Source organism: Nannospalax galili, unplaced genomic scaffold (genome assembly GCF_000622305.1).
Source record: "Nannospalax galili isolate Female #2095 unplaced genomic scaffold, S.galili_v1.0 scaffold127, whole genome shotgun sequence".
Lineage (NCBI taxonomy): Eukaryota > Metazoa > Chordata > Mammalia > Rodentia > Spalacidae > Nannospalax > Nannospalax galili.
Window position 1 is genome coordinate 14,328,342 of NW_008360326.1, and position 23,790 is coordinate 14,352,131.

The window sequence follows — 23,790 nt, forward strand, 5'->3', positions numbered from 1 at the left end:
ATGATTTTTTAAAAGCACAGTTCCCTAACATCCATGGATTATCAAGTCAGTGTTCAAACTTCTCTTAACTTTTTAATTATTTTATTATTTTAATTTTTATTTTATGTGTATGAGTGTAATGCCTGCATGTATTTAAGCGCACTCATGTCATGCAATGGCTACAGAGGTTGGAAGAGGGCTTTGGAGCCCCTGGAACTGGAGTTATGGATAGTTGTTAACAGCCTGCCATGTGGGTGCTGGGAACTGAACCTGGGTCCTCTGCAAGAACAGCCAGTGCTCTTAACCTCTGAGCCATTTCTCCAGCTCCATCTCGCAACATTTTAAAGCTGAAGTGTTGGGATGAAAAGCCCAGTGAGAGGCACGCATTCCATGTTTGCTTTGTTTCTGTCTACTTTTAGTCTGCGTGTTTCTCATCACCAACTCCTTTTTCTTTTAAAATTAAGTTTGGAGAAGAAACGTCTATAGTTTCTCACCTTCTGGGCTTTGTTGATCATAGGCATGCTCCTCCGTAGCATGTTCTCTGACCTCGGTTTAGAAGTAGAGGCTGGATCAGAGGAAACTGGATTGGGGCAGGTGATAAGACCACTATGTGAAAGGCATTGAGTCTCACTGGTGTAAAGTTACCAATTTGATGCCAGTCAGCAATAGGCCTCAAGACCTTCAGTTGACAGGAAAATCATTGAGAATTATCTGTATGCCACAAAGGGGTTCTGAGAAAGTTTGTGGGGTAAAGAAACACCCTTGCAGAAGCACAAGAATGCTGGACTCTGCCACTGCCAGAGAACCCTTTGATTTTCTTTTTTGTTTTTTGATAGACTCTCCCTAGGCCCAGCCTACCTGGAACTCACTTTGTAGACCAGTCTGGCCTCAATCTCATAGAGATCCTCTTGCCTCTGCCTCCTGAGTGCTTGGATTAAATGTGTGCACCACCATGTCGGTTGTTGGAGAACCTTTGAGAAGACTCAGGGGAAGCATATTCTTGGCATAAGCACAGGTTTCATCTGAAACAAGAGATGAGAGTAGTGGAGGAAGCTAGAAAGACGCTGCTTTGTGATGGGGAACAGTCACCGGAGAAGGTCGGCGAAGACACTGAGGGGCTGAGTGGGATGGAGTCGTAAGACAGGAGAGGTGAACTCAAGAATTAGAGCAGCAGCCATGTTGCTGCAATATATGGACTATGATGCACTCACATGCAAAAACAACTTAAGATTGCTAATGTATTATCTCATTTAAACGGAAGCAGGCACTACTTCTAAAATTTGTGTGTGTGTGTGTGTGTGTGTGTGTGTGTGTGTTAGGATAGTTGTGTACATGCCATGATACACATGTGGAAGTCAGAGGACAACTTTGGGAATCAGTTCTCTCTTTTCACCTTATTTCTGAGTCAGAGTTGCTCTTACTATTTCTGTGCCATGTACTCCAGACTATCTGGCCTACAAGTTTCTGGTTGATTTTCCTCTCTCTGTCTCCCATCTCACCATAGGAGTGTTAGAATGACAGGTGTATGCCACCATGGCCAGCCTCTTCATTGGGCTTCTGGGGATCAAATTCAGGTCATCAGGGTGGTGTGACAAGTTTTTGTTTTACCCACTGAACCATCTCTCCAGTCCCAGGTACTGTTTTTTTATTCTTGTGTTTTGGATATAGAAATCAAGACTCTGAGGAACTAAGGAACTCATCCAAGCTTACTTAGTCTTTGGGGATACCTAAGACTAAGGGTCTCTGGGTAATAACAAGGCATCAGACAAGAAAATGTTTCTGTGCCAGTGGTGAAGGAAGGACTTGCGGTGTCTAGCACTTTCCCATGCTGGTTCTCAGCAACCTTCTGGAAACCACTCTGGAGTTTCTAGAAGGCATTAAAGTATATTTTGGACTTTTATTTTCATGCTGCACAGGCTTCCTTCTCAAGCCTGTTTCTTCTAGGAACAAGCTTCAGTTGTGATGAGGACGCCTTCCCTGCCAGAGGCAGAAACCTACCATAACATGTGCTTTTTTGTTAAAGCTCTTCATCATTTATTGCAAAAAGTTGTTTTTCCATTCATTCATTCACTCATTCACTCATTCATTCTATCATTCAAATGAGATCTATTGATTGAGTACCTACTATGTACCAGACACTCCAGTCCCTGGGGACAGTCAGGACAAAGCCTCTGCTTTCACAGAGTGGGTCGTTTGAGGCTGAGGTTGACAGCACATAGTAACCAAGTAAATGTACACTATGAGAGAAAATGAAGTCAGGTTGAGAACAGAGGTGGGAATGAGGTTGGATGGAGAACTTGTTTGAGCCTGTGTTCAGTGTTGTCACAACTTACTCTTTTTAATAATTGAATTTTTTACTTTTTTGAGAATTTCATATATGAGTACCAGTTATATCATCTTCACCCTCCTCTCTCCCTCTTCCAATTTCTCCCATGCCCCCCTCTCCCTCTCAGTTTTATGACTCTTTCATTACTGTTGTTACATATGTGTGTATGTATGTTTGTAGATACGCACAACATACTGAATTCACTTAGTGTTGCTTGTATTTAGGGCTGACCACGTGGGGTTGCATAATCTATAGGGAGCTCATCCCTGGAGAAAACTGATTCTTTCTCTCAGACTCAATGCCCATGTTTCCATTTTGTTCTCAGAAAGACAGGTCTGATCAAACCTTCCCAGAGGTATATTCTTGACTTTCTGAGATAGTAGGGTCTACAGAGAACTGTTCCATGAGGCTTTAATTTTCTCCGGCTAGATAGGTAGATTTTGAATTGGAATCCTTCAAATTATGAAATATTCCTCATAAGATTGTCTTTTTTTTTTTTTTCAGGTGAGGAGAGGGATTTAATTTTATGCTAGAGGACTGACCTACGGATCCTTCCGTAAAGGAGCCAGTAGCCCCCTTCAGTTTTAGGGGTTTTTATATTCATGTGAGGCAGTACAGCTAAAAGACAAAACAGCTCATAGGTGGCGATTAAGAAAAGGTAACTGTGATAATTGAGCAAGGTAACTTATGGCCTCGGGTTACAAAGACTTCTTCCAGGTGGACCATAAGGGGCAGGATGGAGGAAGACTCGGCTTATCTCCCCAGTCTTATCTCTTGTCTAGGACCTCTTCCTGCTCCAAAGTTCTTAATGAACATCACATTGCAAAAGCTTTCCACCTCCACAACAGTTCTGGGAAATTCTGAGCAAGGCATCTTCCCACCAGCCTCACAGGTGATAATAAACTACTGAGCTCTACGTTAGGAACAGAGTGCTGTCTTATGTTAAGTTGTAGCATTACCCTGAAGCCAATCAGTGAGAATGCAAAAAGAAAGGTAACGTGGTGCCCGTAGACAGAAGACCACAGACTTTCAGAAACCCAAGGGCAGGGGAGCTTCCCACAGGCTTTAACTGCTGAAAGTCTAACGTCAATCTCCATAGCCCACCTAGCCAGAAACCCTGAGTCCTCTCTGGTCCTGGGAGTTATGGCCAGTCATGGCTGGTTCCAGTCCTGCTGTGACCTCATAATCAGGGATTCTGAGTGGGTGCGGCCAGCAGTCACAGTGGGGTGGGTGGCCCTGCATTTCTTTGGGTGTACTGAGAGGAGCGGAGGAGTAGCACCCTGTGCGATTTGCTTGTATCTAGCGTGGATCTGTGTGGACTTTGAGTGTGGGTGTTTGGTTTGTGTGTGTGCTTGAGTATTTGTGTTTTTGTGTGAGCGTGTATAGGGAGTGTGTGCTGTGCCATGTGTGTTTGTAGGTGGAAGTTCACTTGTCTGTGAGTACGTGGTTGGGGTTGCTGTGTGTGTGTGTGTGTGTGTGTGTGTGTGTGTGTGTGTGTGTGTGTGTGTGTGTGTGTGTGTGTGTGTGTGTGTGTGTGTGTGTGTGTGTGTGTGTGTGTGTGTGTGTGTGTGTGTGTGTGTGTGTGTGTGTGTGTGTGTGTGTGTGTGTGTGTGTGTGTGTGTGTGTGTGTGTGTGTGTGTGTGTGTGTGTGTGTGTGTGTGTGTGTGTGTGTGTGTGTGTGTGTGTGTGTGTGTGTGTGTGTGTGTGTGTGTGTGTGTGTGTGTGTGTGTGTGTGTGTGTGTGTGTGTGTACATTTCCTTGTGTTTGTGTGGGTACATGTACATGTGGGTGTGAGTGTACCCAAGTGAACAGAAGTCAGAAGTCAGCTTGGCAGTTGCTCCTCAGGTAGGCCATCCTCATTATTTTTTCAGACAAGGTCTCTCATTAACTGGCTGTTGGCCAAGTAGACGAGGCTAGCTGACCAGTGAGTCCCAGGATCTGTCTGTGTCTCTTCCACAATCTAATATTAATAGCAGGTGTGGCTGGCCTGGGGTTTTTTACCTGAGTTCTGGAGATGAACTTAGGTCCTCAAGCCACATGGTCAGCAAGTTACCCGCCAAACTACCTCCCTAGGCCCAGGGTGTTTGGTTTTTGATTTTTGGTGTTTGGTTTTATTTCTGATTTCTTTGATCTACTTTTCAGGATATCTTGGGATTTTTGTTTGGAATTTTGTCTTTGGGTTTTTATTTTTCTTTGATTTATTGAGTCTTGAGGTTTTCTTATTTCTTTTCAGTTTGGCCTCTTTTACTATTTTTGGCTTTTTATTCATTTGCTGTCAGTAGTTATTGAATACAGTTTACACAGATTTGGCTTTTGTGCCACTTTGGGTTGGTTTTTGATTTCGATCTTCTATGGTTTTCCTGGTCGTATTTATTCCTGTTGGAGTTTCTTCCTCCTTTGTGTACGTTGGAATGCTCCGCTCGCTCATTCCTTCTTTCCTTTCTTTGAGTCTTTTTATGTCACTCTTTCTTTGTTTCAGGGAGTGTCAATTCCCAGCGCTGGTGAGCTGTCCCACCTTACAGCCTTGTCCGGGGGATTTGGTTTGACTTTTCTTGGCTTTGTAAGTATGTGCAGTTTGGATTTTTTGCCAGGTCTTGGTTGGGTTTTACTTTTCATTCTTGATTAACCCCCCCATCTGTTTCATTATTTTCATTTTCAATGGTTTTCCTTTTTTTCTTCCTCCTTTTTAGGGAGCATTGTAGTAATCTGGCTGCCATGTCTTTAGTCAGAGAGGAGGAGGAGGAGTCAGAAGGGCCCAGCCCGGGACCCACCTTCTTGGAAGAAGAAGAAAACTTCCATTCTCAATATATCCTGATGAGGACCATTGGCCAAGGGAAGCACGCCAAGGTCCTCCTGGCCCACCACCGCCTGACGGGCCTCCCGGTGGCCGTGAAACTGCTTCTGAAAAGGAAGCAGCGGTGCAGGGTGTCGACCGAGGTGAAAATCATGAAGATGGTCAGACACCCCAACATCATATCACTCATCCAAGTGACTGAATCTGAAAAGCAAGCGTTCCTTGTGATGGAGCTGGCCCGGGGACAGCAGCTGTTTGAATTCGTCCGTCAGGCTGGCTGCCTGCAGGAGGACAAAGCCCGGGCGATATTCCGGCAGATACTTAGCGGTGTGGGGTACTGCCATGACAACGGCATCGTGCACCGGGATCTGAAGCCGGACAACATAATGATAACCGAGGGGGAAAAGGTCAAAATCCTTGACTTCGGGATCAGCACCCTATTCGAGCCAGGGCAAGAACTGACTTCTCACTACGGGACTTACTTATATGCTGCCCCGGAACTTTATCTCGGGGAAAATTACTACGGCCCCAAGGTCGACGTCTGGACCTTAGGGGTGGTGTTGTACTTCATGGTAACAGGCAACACCCCATTTAGAGCAAACTCCCTCAAGGAGCTCCGGGCGCAGATCCTGGTAGCCAAGTATCACGTCCCCAGTTGGATTTCAGAAGAGCTCCGGGACCTCCTCGGGCACCTACTGACCGTTAACCCAACACTGAGACCTACGGTGAACGAAGTGAAATGTCACCCCTGGCTTATGGAAGAGGAGGAAGACTTACTGGATGACTGGGAGGACATGATCCCCAGCCAGGCGGACCCCGCCATAGTGCGAGCCATGGAAGCCCTTGGGTTTAGTGCCCAGGACATCAACAGTTCCTTAGTCCACCGAAAATTCGACCAAACCATGGCGTCCTATTGTCTGCTCCACAGCCAGGCCCGCCAGGAGCAAGGGCTCCCCACCCAGGCTCCCCCGAAGAATCCGGGACTGACACCGTTCCCCACCCCTGAGGACCCCACTCTCCCTCTGGCACCAAGGAGGAGGCGAAGTGAGCCAGCGCTGAGCGAACTGCTGTGTCCACCCTCCGGGGACGAGATGGCCGACTGGGGCCGGAGGGCGGATCGAAGACCAGGCAGAAGTGACAGCAGACCTGCCATTGCTCTCTGCAACATGAGGAGCATAGCCGGCCGACGCACCATGAGTGCTCCATGCATGTGCTCAGTGAGCAGCGATGAGGGAGGCACCGAAGACACCCAGTCCCACAGCCCCTCACCAGATCAGCAACCCCTCCTCCCACTTCTCTCCCAGCAGGGACTCAACACTACTGTCCACTCAATTCCAACGGATTCCTGTGCTGACCCCATCCCCTCACCTGGGCTCCGGCTCCTCCCAAAGCCAGCAGGAACCCTGAGGTGGGGACTGGAGAGCCATATGCTGAAAAACCCTTCCAGGGGCAACAGTCCCCAGCACATGCAGCAGTCAGTCCCCAGAGCCACAGAACAGAGTTTTCGGATTCGCAAATGCAATATAACATTCTTAGGTCTTGAAATCTATAACATGAAATTAGCCAATACTGTCATACACTGACTGACCATCTGTAGAGTCTGCTCGTTACTTGACGTTCTCTGCCCTCCCACAGGTGCACACAGTATTTCAGGAACTCATTAGTCTTTTGTTTTCAAGACTTAGTGATAAGCAGAGTTTTATAGAAATCTTTAAAAATTTATTTCAAAGACTTCAAGTGAGAGAAGAAGAACAGTGACATGTGAAATAGTAAGGCAGGAACACGCGCAGAGGGTTCCCACAAAGTAACTAACCCACTTCGTTATCTGTTTTCCCCAGAACAAAACTAAAATGTCTTCCCCCTTTTACAGTCTCTTCTTTCTGGAAACCTTGTGCTGCATTGGAAGAAGGGATGACATCAGACACATGGTACAGGGGAAGACTCGCAGCAGCAGCCCAGTGACTTCCTGTTCCCGCTCTCCCCAGGGAATCGCTAACTAGCTGGTTCAGCCTCAGCAGACTCGTGGAGTCAGAAACCACATCACCAGAATCAGGGACAGGTTCGGTTTAACTGAGCATCAGTACTAACAGAAGACACAAAATGTTCTCTACAGAACTGAATTCCTCCCTGACAGTGAGCAGGGGGGGCACAGTGAAGCAGCCTGCTGGTTTCTCTGTGGGGAACAAGTCCTCCAAGCTGACTGACTGGAACTCGTCTTGTCTAAGTGCAGACACAGACCATATATGAACATCACCCACCTTAGCAGAGCTGCTGAGACTGAACCCTCCACCCAGCTGTGGGATGCTGGATAGGACTGTCATAAGAAGGGCCATGAGGTGGGGCCACCCCCAGAGGGAGAGCTTCCCTTGGCCAGGTCTTCTCCCAGACCCTCTGCCCAGAGAGCAAGCTGTGCAGTGGACCTGCCCCTCATGGGCGTATTCCTGTTGGACCTGCCACTCAGGTTGGTGAAACCTGAGACTCAAATGCTTCTTTAACAGGCCAGGAATGAACAAGTTCCTCACAGAAGGGCTGTCGGGAGCCACAGGGCATGGCACACAGCACCAACATTGCTGGGCAGCTGCGGGGTTTGCCTGTTGATAAGCAGAGACCATGTTTGCCGGTGCTGCAAGAGTTCTGAGCTTGTCCACGTGAGCCCCACACTGTGCCTGACTGGACTCTCACTCAGCCCTTGCCCACTGGACAGAAACGATGCAACAGCCTTGGCCTCACTTCCGTTGATGGGCTGGATGGGGACCCACAGGCCACCGAGTCCCTAGACATGTTGGAGGTGTAGGCAGCCGAGCATGTAAGATTCCCACAGTGGGAATGGCTGCCCAGCAGGCACTGCAGTCCAAAGGAAATCCACCCAAAGGCGGGGGAGTCGGGCTCCAGTGTCAGTGTCCCCTGCAGTCTGCTTGACTGAACAGCTGTCATTGCACAAATAAAGTTGTATGGTTAATGTTAATGTTAGAAAAGTTAGTATTTACACTTACATGTTTGTGCAGAAGTGTCATATTTACGCCTAAATATAATATCAATAATGGATGCCGAGGAGGTGAGAAAATGCATGTTGCTCCATTGGGGGATTCGTCTAGACATGTGTTAAAGCTCCAAAGGCAAGTCTGACCAGGAATTCCATCTCTGGGAATCAGCCCTAGAAGGTTCAGCACACCACAGAGAGAGGGACATGGAGGGTAGTCAATAGAGTTGGGTGAGAGAAAATACCAGAATGTTCCCTGTAGATAGCTGTTGGCTGGATACAGAGTACACCGGAATGGGACGACGCCTTATCATACCTTAGATGTAAATGTTCTGTACCTGTTATAAAAGATATGTCAATAGAAGGCACATATTACTAAGTGGAAATGCAATTTCTACATGTCTGATCCAATTCTGAGAAGTACGTGTGTGTGTGTGTGTGTTTGTGTGTGTGTGACCTGGGCTCTGGAACACCCCAAAGCTCTGCAATTCTAACTGGAGCTACGGTTGCACAGTGTCCCCAGATACCCGAGGCTGCACTTGGAACACTCTCCTAGGAATAATGTTCTCCCTGGTCATATGTAGACCTCACTGACAGCCTTGCCAGCCCCTGACTTCTGACTGATGCAATCCAAAGTGGGAAGCTTCGGACATGGACTCCAGGCTGTAATGCATGCTGTTTGCCGGGACGTAGGACGGGGCTTTGTCCCTGCCTCTGTTGAGGTCAGGAGGAGGGTTCACCTCCCCTCCATATCTCTCCAGCCTCCTCAAGGCTTCCCGAAGGCTGTGACAGGTGAGTGGAGCCCCCTGGTGGGGATATTGGGGAAAGTATCTGTGAAGCAACTAGGCCACCTCCCTCAGGCCACCTGGGTGCATAGGGCTCCAGAAGGGAACCTTGCCAAGCTGAAAACACCCAAGGCTCTGACACTGACACTCCATCCCAGCCTGAGTCCTGATCAGAAAGTGAGAGCCACGTGTTGACAGGCTGGCATGTGCTTCATCCTCCTTTGTCTGGGGGAGGATTTGCTTCTGTCTCCTGAAGCCTGCCAGGATTTCCCACGGTTCCCTCCCAGACTGGACTCTGCCCATGAGCAGCTGATCAGGAATGCAATGTCAGCCTGGGATTTGGGGTGATGTGATGAGGGCTTGACAAACAAGGCCTGAGACCTGGGGAGGAGGAGGCACCCCAAAGTGCAAGCCCTCTGCTGCCCCATGCCCCCACTGCCCATGATGCTGGGGTGCCTTCAGTTCTGTGGTACAAAGAACACTCAGTCCCCAGCCAGGGCTCCCGAGTTTAGGTGTCAAAGGCCACACATTTAAAAGCAGGAGGGGGTGCTGGAGAGATGGCTTAGCAGTTAAGACCAGCTGCTTTTGCAGAGGACCAGGGTTCAATTTCCAGAACCCACATGGCAGCTGACATAACTCCAGTTCCAGTGGAACCTGATGCTTTCTTCTGACCTTCTCAGGCATTGCATGAAAGGAGAGGGGGGTGCATGAGGCTGCCCCCTTCCATCACAGAGTAAACAGAGGAATGGATGCAGCCCAGGTTGGCACTTATGTCTCACCAGCAGGCTCTTCCATCTCAACTAGGCTCATCTGAGGGGCTGAGCCACTTTCCAATGACCCTAAGCAGCTCCCTGGGACGGAGCTGTCTGCCATCTTCCCCTGAGAGCCTTCGTGGTCTCGGTGACCTGTGGGCAGAGGTCCGCCCAGCACAGGCTGTCAGGCTGCACCATGGCAGTGCTCAAAAGCTACAATAAACCCGCTGCCAGCAGTGTGCCTGTTAACCTGCCATGCAAGGTGTCAGCACGCCCAGGTCTTTGTGTCTGCAGAAGGGAAGAATCTTTTCTGAATCAGATGTGAGGGAGGATCTTGAGAAATTCATGAGGGGGTGATATCTGGAACTGGGTTCTGGAAATTCAGGGTCTCTTAGGGAAAGTCAATGTTTGTTAAGAGTCAATACTTAAGATGCTGGGGGAGGTCAGCAAAGGAGTCTTAAGGGATCCTGCAGGGATCAGTATTTGGAAGACTGTGTCTCGTAAGTGGGAAGAAATTAGCCTGGCAAAACAGGGTTACATCAGTCACTCACACAGGCTTCCTGTTGGACCTTGGCAAGCAGGTGTTTGGCGGGTACGAGGAAGTCCAGCGTGTACCTCAGTGCATCCTCCCGGTAAGTCCTCTCCACCACCTGGAACACTTGGCCCAACAGGGTAGGGGCTGTGGCTTCAAAAGGTGGGTATAAGGCAGCAAGGGTGCTCTGTACACAGTCCTCCACTGGTTCAGGCTCCATGGCTCGGCGCCGGGCGGCGTCCGACACTGGACGGGCGGGGCCGGGCCAGCCGCCGCCTCCCTCCCGGCGCTGGATCTCGCCGGGTCTGGCTGGAGGACAGCTTGGGCCGAGCCGGCGGCTCAGCCCGCTCAGGCTCCCAGGCCGCGGGGCCCGGCCAGGGAGGGCCGAGACCTAAGACTGTCTTTTTAGCTGTATCAAGACTCCACCTTGGGCTAACTCCTACCAGGAAAATGTAAATGTGTGTTCACACTGTGATGGGCGATTTAATCGGCCAATCCAGTATTGATATCCACCCAGGTAGGTGGCTTTGCTAATTTGTTTTTTCCTGTGGTTCTTACTCAATCAAAACAAGTACACAGCATTTGCAAATGACGTGATTATGAACACGTGATTATGGCACAATGACGTGATTATGAACAACGCTTTGCGTAGTCCAAAAGGGACAGCAGTCTCCATTTCTCTAGTGACTAGCACTATTGTTCTAGGGAACTTTTTATATTTCACATTCATGGTTTCTTTTTCTCCAGACTGAATAACACTAGTTTGTTAAAGCAATATACCGAGCTTAACACCACCTAACCTCCAGATGATGGGGGTGGGGTGGATTTAAATCTCTAGACCAGGCCACAACAGCTCAGTGCTTCACAGCCCCTAATCTAGAGAAGACAAAACTCCCTTCTGAGTAGCCAGCATCCAGGCAGGACATGATGGAGATGGACAGGTCAAGGAGAGTGGCTAATCTTTTAGCACTTCTCACACACATTCACAAACTCGTGTCTAACATCCACTAAGACCACGTTTTAATTTTTTATTTTATTTTGTGCATTGGCATTGGAAGGCCTAAGTTCAACCTGGGATGTCTTCCTTAGTAGTTCTCTATTTTATTTTGAGACAGGGTCTCTCATTGGTGGGTATGGAACTCATTGTTTCAGTTAGGCTGTCTGACCAGGCAAGCCCAGGGGATCCTGTTGTCCAAGTCCCCTCCATACAAGTTATAGGTAGATGAGGATCCAGCTTTTATGTGTATGTTGGAGATTTGAACTCAGGTCCTCATGTTTTTCCAGCAACTCCTGAGTCATCTCCACTGTGAACTCTGCAGCCACAGAAACTTTCTTTTGTCTATCTTAGCCCCTGTTTCTTGTGATAGCTACGCACGTTGAGTGGAACAGCACTCATAAAACTTCTTCGTTACTACCCCACACCACCTGAATTATTTGGGAGCAATTCATTCACATCTTAAGGCAAAGACTGGCTGGCACTCATGGTTCTCCCTGAATGTATAAAGGGTATGATAATGCGTGTATATGCATTTGCACTCTCCCCAACTCCAGGGTGGTCAGGGGCTGGAGAGATGATGGCTCAAGGGTTAAGAACACTGGTTGCTCTTGCAGAGGACCCAGGTTCAATTCCCAGCACTTACATGGTGGGTAACAACCATCCATAACTCCAGTTCCAGGGGGTCTGATGCCCTCTTCTGACCGCCATAGGTACTGCAATACACTGGGTGCAACCTCGCTATATTTAGCAATACACTCATACACACAAAATAAAAATAATAAAATAACAGTAATAAAATGAAAACCTCCAGGGTGGTCAATAAGCTCTCCTTTTTTCTGTTTTGACGAGTGAAGACACCTTGGCCTTGGGATTTTGTTGAATGCAAATGAGGTGGAAATTTCACACAGTTCCTGTGACACTTGTCATCTTTAATAAGACAATGAGCAGGGCGACTGTGGCAGCCCTCCCCAGGCTCTTTCATCACCCATTTCCGGTGGCTCTTAGGATTTTGTGGGTTGGGTACAATCTGATCTGGTCGGGATGTTGCATTTCGCTGTTGAAAAGACTCCACTTCCTCAGTTTTAACCCTCGGGGCTCCCGGGCCAGGGTGCCCCGCCCCCCCACTTGTTGGCTGCAGCTTCACCACCCAGCTCAGCTCAGCTCAGCTCTAACCTTGCCTGGGCCTGACCCATCCCGTGCTCCACCCTGCCCTGCTGTGAAAGTCAGCTGTACTTTCTCTGGATGGAAGAGCCAGGCTGCAGGTGAGTCATTGTGGGTGTAGATGCCACTTTGACTAAAGGGATGTTTTCTGTTTTACAACAAAGGGAGTAAAATACTATCTTCCTGAGGCCAACAAAACAAACACAAAAACTCACTAACAAAACCCCCACATTTTAACCTGAAATTATAAAACACAAAATTTGTTCTAAACTCATGTAAGGAATGTCTTTGCTAGAAGTGCTATGGAAGTTAAGGGAAGGGCGGTGAGTTCTACCCAGGCCATGCAAGTTCCTCCTGGACTTTCAAAAATACACATGCTGAGCATGGATACATGTTAAGTTTGCAGGTGGAGAAATCAACATGTGTATACCAAAGCTCATGTGTGTGATATACTGATGTACTAGTAGGTATGTATGGGTGAATGTGCTAGCACGTGTGACACAGGTTAGTGTATGCTGCCCATGTTGCAGAAGTGGCTGGAGATGCAGGTGCAAGAGACAGCAGACATCAATATGTTTGTCAGAGCAAAAACTGCCTTAAAAAAATTAAACAGGCAAAGCTGAAGGAACAGGGAAGGAGGCTTAGGACTAAATCTAGTCTATACAGAGGACAGAAGTGTTAAAAAGCCAGGGTAGGATATCCTAGGCAATCTGTTCGTTCATTGGTTTTGCCAAAGGAAAAGTCATGGAAACTGTTTTACTTCTTGGGACAAGCACTTGTCTGGAAAAGTCAGGTTAGGAAATTAGAGTACCAACTTCCGTGATCACATTTCAAAGCGCTGTTTTTAAAATCTTTGAGAAAGCCATTCCTGGGCTATAAAAATGGCTTTTCAAAAAATTTACATCTCAAAGAGGGCAGAGAAAGAATCCACAGAGAAAGTTTTGTGATGCTAGTACTCTATGGAAAGGGGAAGGTCAGAAGCCGGGAGGCTGGAGGAAGCCTGCTTGAGGTCAGGGCCAGCTGTGGGGCCCTGTGGTGATCTCAGGTGATCTCCTTTGTATGGACTCCAGGCTGAGGCTTGTTTTGGCCTCCTCAGGGGCCCTCATTTCTTCAATGCAGAGGCACACAGAGGTCCTCCAACCTCCAAGCAACAGCCTCCTGCATTCACCCAATTGCTAGACAGTCTTACGGCTTCAGTGAATTCAAACCGTCTTTTATAGACAAACTCCATCTTGCTTTTTAACTCTGCTCACAGTCTTTCTCCTAAAACTACCTTTCTTTGTTCCGACCCTCCAGCAGTTTCCCCTCCCTTGTCTCTCTGTTCTTCCTCCTTCTCCTCCCCTTCCCCCTCCCCCAGTTGTACTGACAAACGTTAAGAAGCTTCTTCCCTGCTGTGGTTTAGATATGGACTGCCTCCAACAGGGTTGTATGGTAGGCTGGGCTCCTAGAGTGGCGGGAACGGGAGGTGTTGGAAACTTTAAGAGGTGGAGACTGTTAAGGAGGTCTTCCAATCACTGAGGGTGACCCCTTGATCAGTACACAGTCCCCTTCCCCCTCTCCTCTCTTCCTGGCCGGGACACTAACAGCTTCAGCCCTGCATGATGTGCCAATCGGAGACTGAAATCCTTGAAACTGAGCCAGAACACGGCTTTTCTCTCCAGGCATTGATTTATCTCTGGTATTGTTTTAACAGAAAGCTAACACATCTCAAACTTCACCTTGAGTCTGAGGCTCCTCTTTGACTGGCAGCCAGGCAGTCATTCTTTATTTGCTAATCACTCTAATCCTCAGAGTGGTCCTTAGCCCCCTATGGACTGCTCACCTGGCACTACCTCCGCCTAGTGTGGTGTGTCACACTGTGAGGTCTGTGTTTTGTCTCCAGCCCATTGCTTTCACTTTCTTTCCGGTGCTCTCACCCCTAAGGGAGTTTATGCCATACACAGCACCGACCATTGTTATGCTCCAGTATTGATCTTGCTACTCTCAGAATATGAATTGCACCAGAGTCTCCGTGACTCAAGTCCTCACCCTGGGTTGCAGTGCCCTTCATGATCAGGGTCCACGTGGTTTTTGGAGTGCTTGCCACATTGCCCACCACTACATACAACAAGACCTGTGGACCATTCCCATACTGGTCCAGCCAAAGCTCCTCTCTCATCTGTCTCCATATTCCCAGTGCCCATGTCTCTCCCGTCAATGGAATATATACTTCATTCTGCATACTTTTATATTTACCATATATGTGTCCTCTCTGCCCTATGCTGTGTTCTCATTCAGGTGAAGAATTTTACATGGTCTCTATTTTGCATTTCTTGTAGTGCCTAGCTGAGGGCCTGAACTTCAAAGGTGATCTTTGGATAAATTTGAATGGCTATAAGAAGGAGTTGATAATTCCCAGAGGACTCAGTACTTACATATGAAAGTGCTGGAAGTGTAACTTAGTAGATATTTTCTAGAGATAAGACTTCTGAGTCCCTGAAAGCATCAGTGATGTTCATGCCTTCCACAGTATTTCTGTGTGCTTCAAATGTATCCTAAAGAATTAATTGCACAGATCAAAAATGAATAGATAAAAATGCTCATGATAGCATTGCCTATTTGTAACAGAGTTTATAGATCTTTTTTAAAAAGGAAAAACAAAAATGTTCGACTAGAAGGCATAATTTTAACAACTTAATGACTCCATGCATGGATTTTTAAGTAGCTGGTCTGCTGTGGTTGGTAAAAAGTTATTAGAATGATTCCCTGCTGTTCTGTAAAGTTATATTTCAGCCAACTTCCAAACTCTCCCCTGGTGCCTTCTCTAGAACACTCAGAGCTCTTCATAGTACAGAAACTAAAGGAACATCATTCTATGTGGGGTGAGAGGAAATACAGCCTTTACCCAATGGCTTCTGGCATTCAGATTCCGCATCACTGCCCTTTTCTTATCCTTGCATTCACAGCTCTTAAGTAAATAACCACAGGGAGGCCTTTTCTGACCACCTCGGGTGGTTTTCCTAATTGCTATTTCATAGCATTTGGTTAATTTTGTTACATTGGTAAGCACTTAGAGAAATGGAAAGAATTGACTGAGCTTAAACTCTGAACAGTTCCCGACACCTGGCAGTCATCTAAGTGCTGTATTCCTGACAGTTTTATTTCCTGTAATCACGTCATTTCTTTATGCATTGGCTGGTCTCTTGGCCATCTTCCACCATGGCAAGTTTATTAAGACAGAGTTCTTCCTACTTGTTCATCACTGCATTCTTAACACCTGTGACTGTGTCGCTCCATAGGGCATGTTCAACAGAAGCAGAGGACGGCGGTGATTTCTGTGAAACTTTAATCAGATAGGTGTTATCTCTCTATCTATCTAGATAAACTTATGAAGAGAAAGTATATAAGTAAACCCCCAGTATTTGTAGTATGATCTTAAATATTATAAGAAAATATATGCATATGAAATAAAATATAAATAGAAACAATGATCAAATAGTTTTTAAAAATTTAAGCCATGAGGAAGCAAGCAAATCTGCATTCTTTTCAAAGTGTTGTACCATGTACATATATTAATTTCGTCATCAGAAAAAGTTCTCAGAAAGAATGGCATCTGAAGTTTTGTTGAGGTGCTTACTTAATAAAGTTATAGGATATGGTGAAGGCTAGCTTTAATTGGCACAGCCTAGAATCATCTGAAAACAGAGTTCCAATGAGATTGTCTGCACTGGGTTGGCCTGTGGGCATAGGAAGGGTTGTCTTAATTAGAGTAATTGGTATGGGAATACCCAGGCTATTTCCCAGGCAGGGGGCCCTAAACTGTAGGAGTGGAGAAACTGAACTGAGCATGTAGACAAAGTGTAGACCTGATGCATTAATTTCTCTTGTAGATATGATGCATTAATTTCTCTCTGCTTCTGACTGTGGATATGATGTGAGGTAGCTGTTTGAGGCTTCTGGCTTGGCTTTCTCACAACTATGGACTTTAACCTAGACTTGTAAGCTGAAATAAACTCTTTGCTCTCCTAAATTGTTTTTTTCCTCAGGTTATTTAGAATGTCTATACAGAAAGAATCCTGGGACCATTGGTAGTATTCCAGGCACATGTAACAGGCTGGGATGTTTACCATGCTATCCCAGGTTAGGCAGAGTGCCTGTTGCATGCTAAGCCCCCAGTAAATAACTTCCAAGTTAATAAACCATCTTGAGTTAACCTGTGTAACTCCACCATGTGTGAAGTATGAAGTATGGAATAGCTACATGAAGTTTCTTGTATTTTTTAAAATGAACTCATGAATTCTTCTTCACAGCCACTAAGACAAGAAGCAGCAGTTGATTTCTGCCCTTAACGTGAGATCCTGACACCATATTTATCAAATGCAAAGTTTATATAAAAGTGAACAGATATAAATGGGTTTTTAACACGTGTCTTGTGTTTATATGTCAAAGTAAATTCTCTACCCTAAAGGTTAGTTCAGGCTACTTCTGTGATATTTATTTAACATTTAGTTGTTCAGTCCTACAGTTTTCAAGGAATGCCACGTAGTTCTCAAAAAAGGGAAGAGAAATTTAAATAAGCTTGAGTACAGCTGTGATCCACTCCAACAGTCAAGAGAAAGCCATACCTCAAAGTGTTACTGACAGTCCAGACACTGGGAGTAGAGACCCTTCTAGAATAGAAGCTTTATAAAGTGATGGTGGAGGAAATGTTGTCTGGTCACCTCAGTTTTCCTATTTAAGTACCAAACACATTTCCATAATCACTTGTCTCTTTGAAAATTATAGATTTTTGCTACTTCTAAAATTCTTTTTTGTCCATTTCTGGTCAACTTTCTGACTTTATGATAAATTGAATCTACAGAAGCAGTTGTGTTTAAGAGCATCTCAAAGAATGGGTTCAGCAAAAATGAAAGGTTGATAAAACATGGAATGAATATATATAGACATTTATTTGAGAAGGTCCCTGATTGCTCATTAAATGCATTGCTCTGTGCTCAGCCAGTCTAAGGACCCTTGAATTCATGTTTTCCTCTTCAGTGTTATTTTCAAACAGATCGCTGTTATAAAATAATTACCCACAAGTTTGCTTCTAAGCAACTTAAGTTACATGGTATATTGCGTTCATATCCTGTTTAGTATATTAATGATGTCTAGATTTTTAAAAAACTTATTGTATGTGTATGATGTTTCTCCTGTATGTATGTAAGTGCAACAATGTCATGCAATTCCCATGGAGGCCAGAAAAGGGCTTTGAACCCCCTGGAACTGGAGTTACAGATGATTGTTAGCCATCATTGTGAGTACTGGGAATCAAGCCCAGGTCCTTTGCAAGACCATTCAGTGCTCTTAACTGCTGAGCTACCTCTCCAGACCCCTGGAATGTGTTTTAACTAATATATTAGCTACTTTCACATGACTGTAACAAAATACATGACAGAAGTCACTGAAGGGAATAGGGACTTATCTTGGCTCAAGTTTCAGGGGATTTCAGTCCATCATGGCCCAGTGGACTCAGTCTGTGCTGCCTTGAGTGTGAGGAAGTGGAAGGTCACATTGCAATAGCTGACAACAGAGTAGAGGGCTTCTGCTGGAACCAGAGGCAACTAGACCAATAAATCCCTCTCCTCATAGCCCACATCTACCAGATAGGGCCCATGTCACAAAGATTCTACAACCTTCCAAAACAATATCACCAGCTAGGGACCAAGTGCTGACAGAGGAGCCTGGTGGGACATTTCACCATGACAAGTTATAAATTCATCTAATAAATATATTTTTAAAGAGCTTAGTTGTATAAGGCTTACTATTTCAAGACTAACATATATTCTGTAAAGTAAGATGTGATTTTTTTTTAGTCACTGTTTAACACTGGCTTTTTTTTTTTTTTTTTTGTCTTTTTGAAGCAGGATCTCTCTGTAGCCCCAGCTGTCCTGGAACTCACTATGTAGACCAGGCTAGCCTTGAACTCACAGAGATCCGCCTGCCTCTGCCTCCCAAGGGCTAGGACACAGGCTTTTAACGTGGACATTTAATTTGTTGTGTAGATTTGAAAGCAGTGACCCATTCTTCCTGTGAAGGTGGCTTTTCCTCAGTGCAAAGTTCCTACTGGGCTGACAAATTGCTGTAGACAGTAGTTTGTAATCTGTAGGAAGGGAGAAACAAGAAAATGTCAGTATTGAGATTCTTACATCGGGTAGCAGCTTGGGTTTCATGACGTCTACTTGACCTTTCATTTAATAATCTTACATGACAGCCTTTGGGCTTCTATGCTGGGCAGGTTGCATCATAAATACCTGGAGGTTTAAAATTATATATTTTGGGCTCCACCTGGAGAGATTCTTACCTTATAGGTCAGGGGTGGAGTTAGGTAATTTTTTTTTTTTTTCTTATTGTCTAAGGTGGTTTCATGTTCCAGATTTTTGAGTCCTTGCCCATATGTAAGTTCTTGTTATTTCAAAATATTTTATTAATTTTTAGATACTTTTTTCCTAAATTCGTGAAATTTTATCAGTCTGAGTTTCATGTGGAAAATGAAAACCACAGTTAATCAAGAATGGGTTTAATATAGGAAACTGAGTCATAAAAAAATTATTGGAAAGCTGAAAGAATGGGTTCAAAGTTGAGATTCTTTGGAATCATTCTAGAAACCTGAAGGGACAGACTCCTCACACATGCAGTGTTGGAATCCAGAGCATTGGCTGGAGCCCCTGGCTGCTGCAGTGACACGGCCTCCCCCACTTTAGACACCTTGAGATGGCCAGGACACTGAAAAGTGGACACTTAGGCTGTAGGGCAGGGACTGGAAGTCCTCAGGAAACTGAGAGGGATGCAAAATGTTAGCAACAACATCACCTTCTGGGGCTTTTCTAGACAAGAAAATCCAGAAAAGGGGAAGTACAGAAGCCCGGTCCCACCTCTGCAGCTCACATCTTGAAGAAGGTCCTCCGTTCCTGACTCACATCCGGTTCTCTAGCTGACAGGTAGTTTGCAAGATGCTGCTTTTATCTTTCTCATCTAGATGGAGAGAAAGGGATGTGGTGTGAGGATGGAGGGAGCTGTCTGCAATGTCTGTCAAGCAAAGAGAGCAAAGGAGTCATCGATTCAGAGTATTTTTCTACAGGGCAATCGTTCCCTGACCAAAGAGAGGGTGCATGATGGGAAACATCCAGAGGCATGTATGATTTTGATTATAAAGCACTGAAGGATGAATTCCATGATCTGATGTTTGAAAAGCCATTTTTGATGATAAACTGTTGGTCCAGTTAGATGAGACCAGCACTAGATCCAGGTACACTTGTATAACTCACTATGTATAGAGCAGTTTGTTTTCCTACTCCCAGTCAGGGGGATTGAACCCGTTCATTGCCTGCCTCCTGCTAGGTGAGTGCTCCACCACTGGCTAGATCTCCAGCCCTCTTTTTAAAGTTTTGATTTTCAAATAGGGTCTTGTTACATTCCCCAGGCTGGCCCTGAACTTCAGATCTTCTTGTCTTAGCTTCCGGAGTAGCTAGGACTGCCGAGATGTGCCACAAAGCCTAGCGCTGAGGCTTAACTTTATTTTAAATGTATTTTGCTTTGATGTTGCTGTATTTTAAAATCACGCTCTTTATTATGAGGCCATGAAACATATTATTCATTGTTATTCATTTTTTGTTAAAATTATTGAAAGAAATGTTCGAATGTAGAGAAAAGTTGAAAGTACGGTGGTCGGCATTGGAAGTCCTTTTCAGCATTCTGCTACCACACTTGTGTTCCGTGTGCTCTTTCTCTCTGATTCATTTACTGTTTAATGTAATTTGTTTAATGATTAAAATAATTTACAGAAGTGATAATGCCTCACCACCAAGTATTTAGCAGAATCTAAAGATGGTGGAATTTTCTTGCATAATCTGCACCGTGTCAGCCCTACAAAACTCAACAATCTCTCTTTAATGTGTCTAGTATCACTCCATACTACACTTTCCCACAGGATGTTCCAAGGGTCTTTTTTTTCTTCTACTCTTTCCAAATTACGTTTCCACAAAGCTTTATTCACTGTGCTTCGCATAAGCTAAAGCTTGCCTCACCTTCCCCTGATTATCTTTCTGACTCGTACTGGCTCCGTGAAGAACTTTTTATCTGATCACATTTCACATTATGTATTTAATGAATGTTTCTCTTAACTTTTCTGTCTTCTATTAACCTTCAAGTTGGAAGCTCTAAAAGTTGAGGCATTGCAGGTCAACTTCTCTGATAGGATTTCCTAGGTGAGGCTTGCCTTATGCGCCTTTTTTCACAAAGCACATTATGTCAGCTTGTCCTGTAATCAGCAATGCTAATTTGACTGCTTTGTAAGGTTGTGAGAGCCAGATCTTTCCATCTTTAGAGAGGTGTCCCCTTTGTAAACAGTAACCCATGGGGTGCCACATAGACATCATATCCTGTTCCTGCTCCTGTAGTGATTTTATCTGCTAGTTTTACATGCACAGTGATCTTTGCCTGAGTCAATTATTTCTTTGGTGGTTAAAATCCCTTATTATTTCTTCTATATTTGTTTGGTATTTAGGTAAAGCAGGTCTTTCTTTATCTCCTGGGGATAATCTGTAGTTTTTGAGAAGTTACTAGTTTCCAAGTAAGGACTTGGCATAATAGATAACTACCAGCAACACCAATGGTATGTTTCCCATGTTTTTTTTTTTTTTTTTTTTTTTTTTTTTTTTTTTTTGTTTGTTTGTCTCTTTGTATTCTTTGAGACAGGGTCTTCCTATGTAGCTCAGGGATAACACACACATATGTAATACTTATACTTGGAGATGGAGGCAGTGTAGAACCCTGAGACCCTCTTCATTCACCTGCTACCCCCTAATCCCTCCAGACCCCCCACTAATTGCTCTTTTATCTTCTGTAAATGCTTGGTTGCTGCTTTAGACATGCCTAGACATGCCCTGGCATGCCCTGACCCCCGCCTGCTATTCCCCACTCCCCTTCCAGGAAACTATAGATTATGCAAGCCCAGGCAAGAAAACTGCCCTGTAAGGTAAAAATGGAGACTCCTGGCCCCACAGGTAACAGTCAGCACATTCCACAGCCCTGAGAATAGCACCTACCAATAAGAAACTTCCAGGGCTGCATCTTATACATCCAATCGGTTTAAAATTATGTTGGCGTGCACGGGCTCCTGAACCAACCAAAATGTATCTTCGGTATCCCCCTCCTCTCTTTGTCTAAAACTTATAAAAGGCTCCACCCTCCCTTACTCTGGGCTCTCTTGAGGTCTGAGAGCCCGAGCTTAAGCCCAAATAAACCATAAACCTTTGCTTTTGCATTTTGGTGTGTTGGGTCCTTGGTGGTCTTTTTGGGGTCCAGTGGATGAGGGACAACAGCAGGAGGCTCAAGAAGAATCACAGAAAGCTAGAGGGCCTACAGGATGGCTCAGTAAGTAACGATGGTTGTTGCCAAGTCTGATGATTTGATTCTGTTCCCCAGGACTCACATACTGGAAGGAGAGAATTTCCTCCTGCAAACTGTTCACTGACCTCCACATGAGCTCTGTGGCACCTGTACGCACACCTGATTATGTGTGGACACAGGCATGCATACCTCTCTCCCTACTAAATAAATGTAAAAAATTTTGAGAGTTTATTAAAAATTTTATTTATTTTTATTTTATGTATATGAGTGTTTTACTTACATTTGTGTCATGCCCAGGGAGGTCAGAAGAGGACATCAGATCCCCTGGAACTGGAGTTAAGGATGGTTGTTAGCTGTGATGTGGGTGCTAGGTACCAAACGCAGGTCTTCTATAAGAGCAGCCTGTCCTGAAGTGGATTTGGATCAGTCCTGAGGGTCAGAACTGTCCAATATTGCTGCTCGGGAGAGCCAGGACAGGCGCATATGGACAGAAGAGATTCCACACGAGTGAGAAGTTGCAAGTACAATATATTTCACACAACAAGCCCAAAATACATTCACAAACAACACAAACACTCAAGGGGAGAAGCAGGAAGAACTGAACCAATGTTCAGAGCTCCCAGATCTTAGGGAGTACCTCAGGGCCAGAGCCCAACGTCCCAGTCCTTAGGTGCTCCGTGTGGAGGCTCTCAGCATCCGTCGTGATCATTGCTCTCTCCCGGCAGAAGTTACTCAGCTGCAGGTCTTGATGATCACGTGCAGTCGTTGCAGGTCTCAGGCAGAGTCTCGGTGTCTCGATGTCTCGGGCAAGAACGTTGGGTTGCGGCCAGACAGAGTGACGGTCTGTCTTGGTCTTGGGAGTTGCCAAGCATCGGTGAACTGCCCGAGTCTCTGGCTTTTTATATGCTTTTTACTGTCAGTCTGTCATTGTCTTGACATCAGTGAGTTCAGCTGGTGTCTTAGATATGGTGACTGCTCTTGGGTTACTTATCACACTCACACATACATTCTGTTTCACTCAGTTAAGGCTCATGCTTCCTAGTTCAGCTTATCTTGTCAACAACCATAGCTGTCACATAGTTCGTGGTTTCAATCACTTTTGTTTTCACAGATTGGATTTCTGTTTCTATATTCTAAGTTCTATGATATTTGTTATGTTTCTATTACATTCATTGCACAGCCAGTGCTCTTAACAGCTGGACCATCTCTCCAGCCCCTAATTTAATTTTTTTTGCTGTGTATATGTATTGGTATGTGTGTGTGCATGTCTGTATGTGCGCATGTGGGTACAGTACTTATGGAAGTCAGAAGAGGGCATCAGATCTCCTGGAGCTGTGAGCTGCTTGACTTGGGGAATGAGGAACTAAACTCAGGTCCTCCGCAAGATAAGTATGTGGTCTTCTCTAGCCCTGTAACAAATATGTTCTTAAATACAAAGTTAGAAAAAAGTATATTTAAGGACATTAAAAGTTTAACCAAAAGTAAATAATATTTGTGATGACTTTATACTGATTAATAATTATTTAATGACTACATATGTCAAAACCTTCATTATACCCCATGCAACTATTATTAATTGAAGAAAATAAAATGCAAATAGGTGCTTCTGGAAACAAATAAAAATAACCATTGAGTCAAATCTATTTCTTTTTAGACTTTTTTGTCATTGGAACAAACCCTCTAAAATTTTACACAGTCCTGTGTTAAAATACTTCTTGAAGAAATATAATTTTTCTATGTTGCAGTATCAATTTAACAAATAGGATCATTTCATTCTTGTTCTTTATTTAATAGCTTTATAACATTTTACTATAAACATTTGAAAACATGTAGATACATTGAAATAATTATGCAGTGGCATTCATATGTGCATAAGCTAGACACACTGCAATATATATCATGTGTATATTTATTACTTTGCTTCATTTCCTAAGGCTATCCACCACCAATCCAACATCTTTCTGAATTTCAAAATAAGTTACAAACATTAATGCACTCTACCTTCTTTCAACTGACTATTTAATATTAATTTACAATGTCTCAGTTCTTTTTAAAGGTTATTTTAAATGTAAAGCACAAATCTTAAGAGTACCATTCTATAAATTCCGACAAAAA

General features: G+C 44.8%; 1 protein-coding gene and 1 long non-coding RNA gene across 2 annotated transcripts; both read left to right on the forward strand.

The window, feature by feature from the left end:
* Nucleotides 1-4,034: 4,034 nt before the first annotated feature.
* LOC103727828 (sperm motility kinase 2B-like) lies at nt 4,035-6,295 on the forward strand (the record flags this gene model as incomplete). Its single annotated transcript, XM_029560008.1, has 2 exons — nt 4,035-4,865; nt 4,996-6,295. A coding segment is annotated over exon 2 (1,275 nt), but the record flags the coding sequence as incomplete, so codon positions are not given.
* A 105-nt stretch (nt 6,296-6,400) lies between these two features.
* On the forward strand, nt 6,401-10,256 carry LOC115068915. The gene is made up of 2 exons (XR_003848256.1): nt 6,401-8,347; nt 9,895-10,256. It is a non-coding gene; the product is annotated as an uncharacterized LOC115068915 (long non-coding RNA).
* The last annotated feature ends 13,534 nt before the right edge of the window (nt 10,257-23,790 follow it).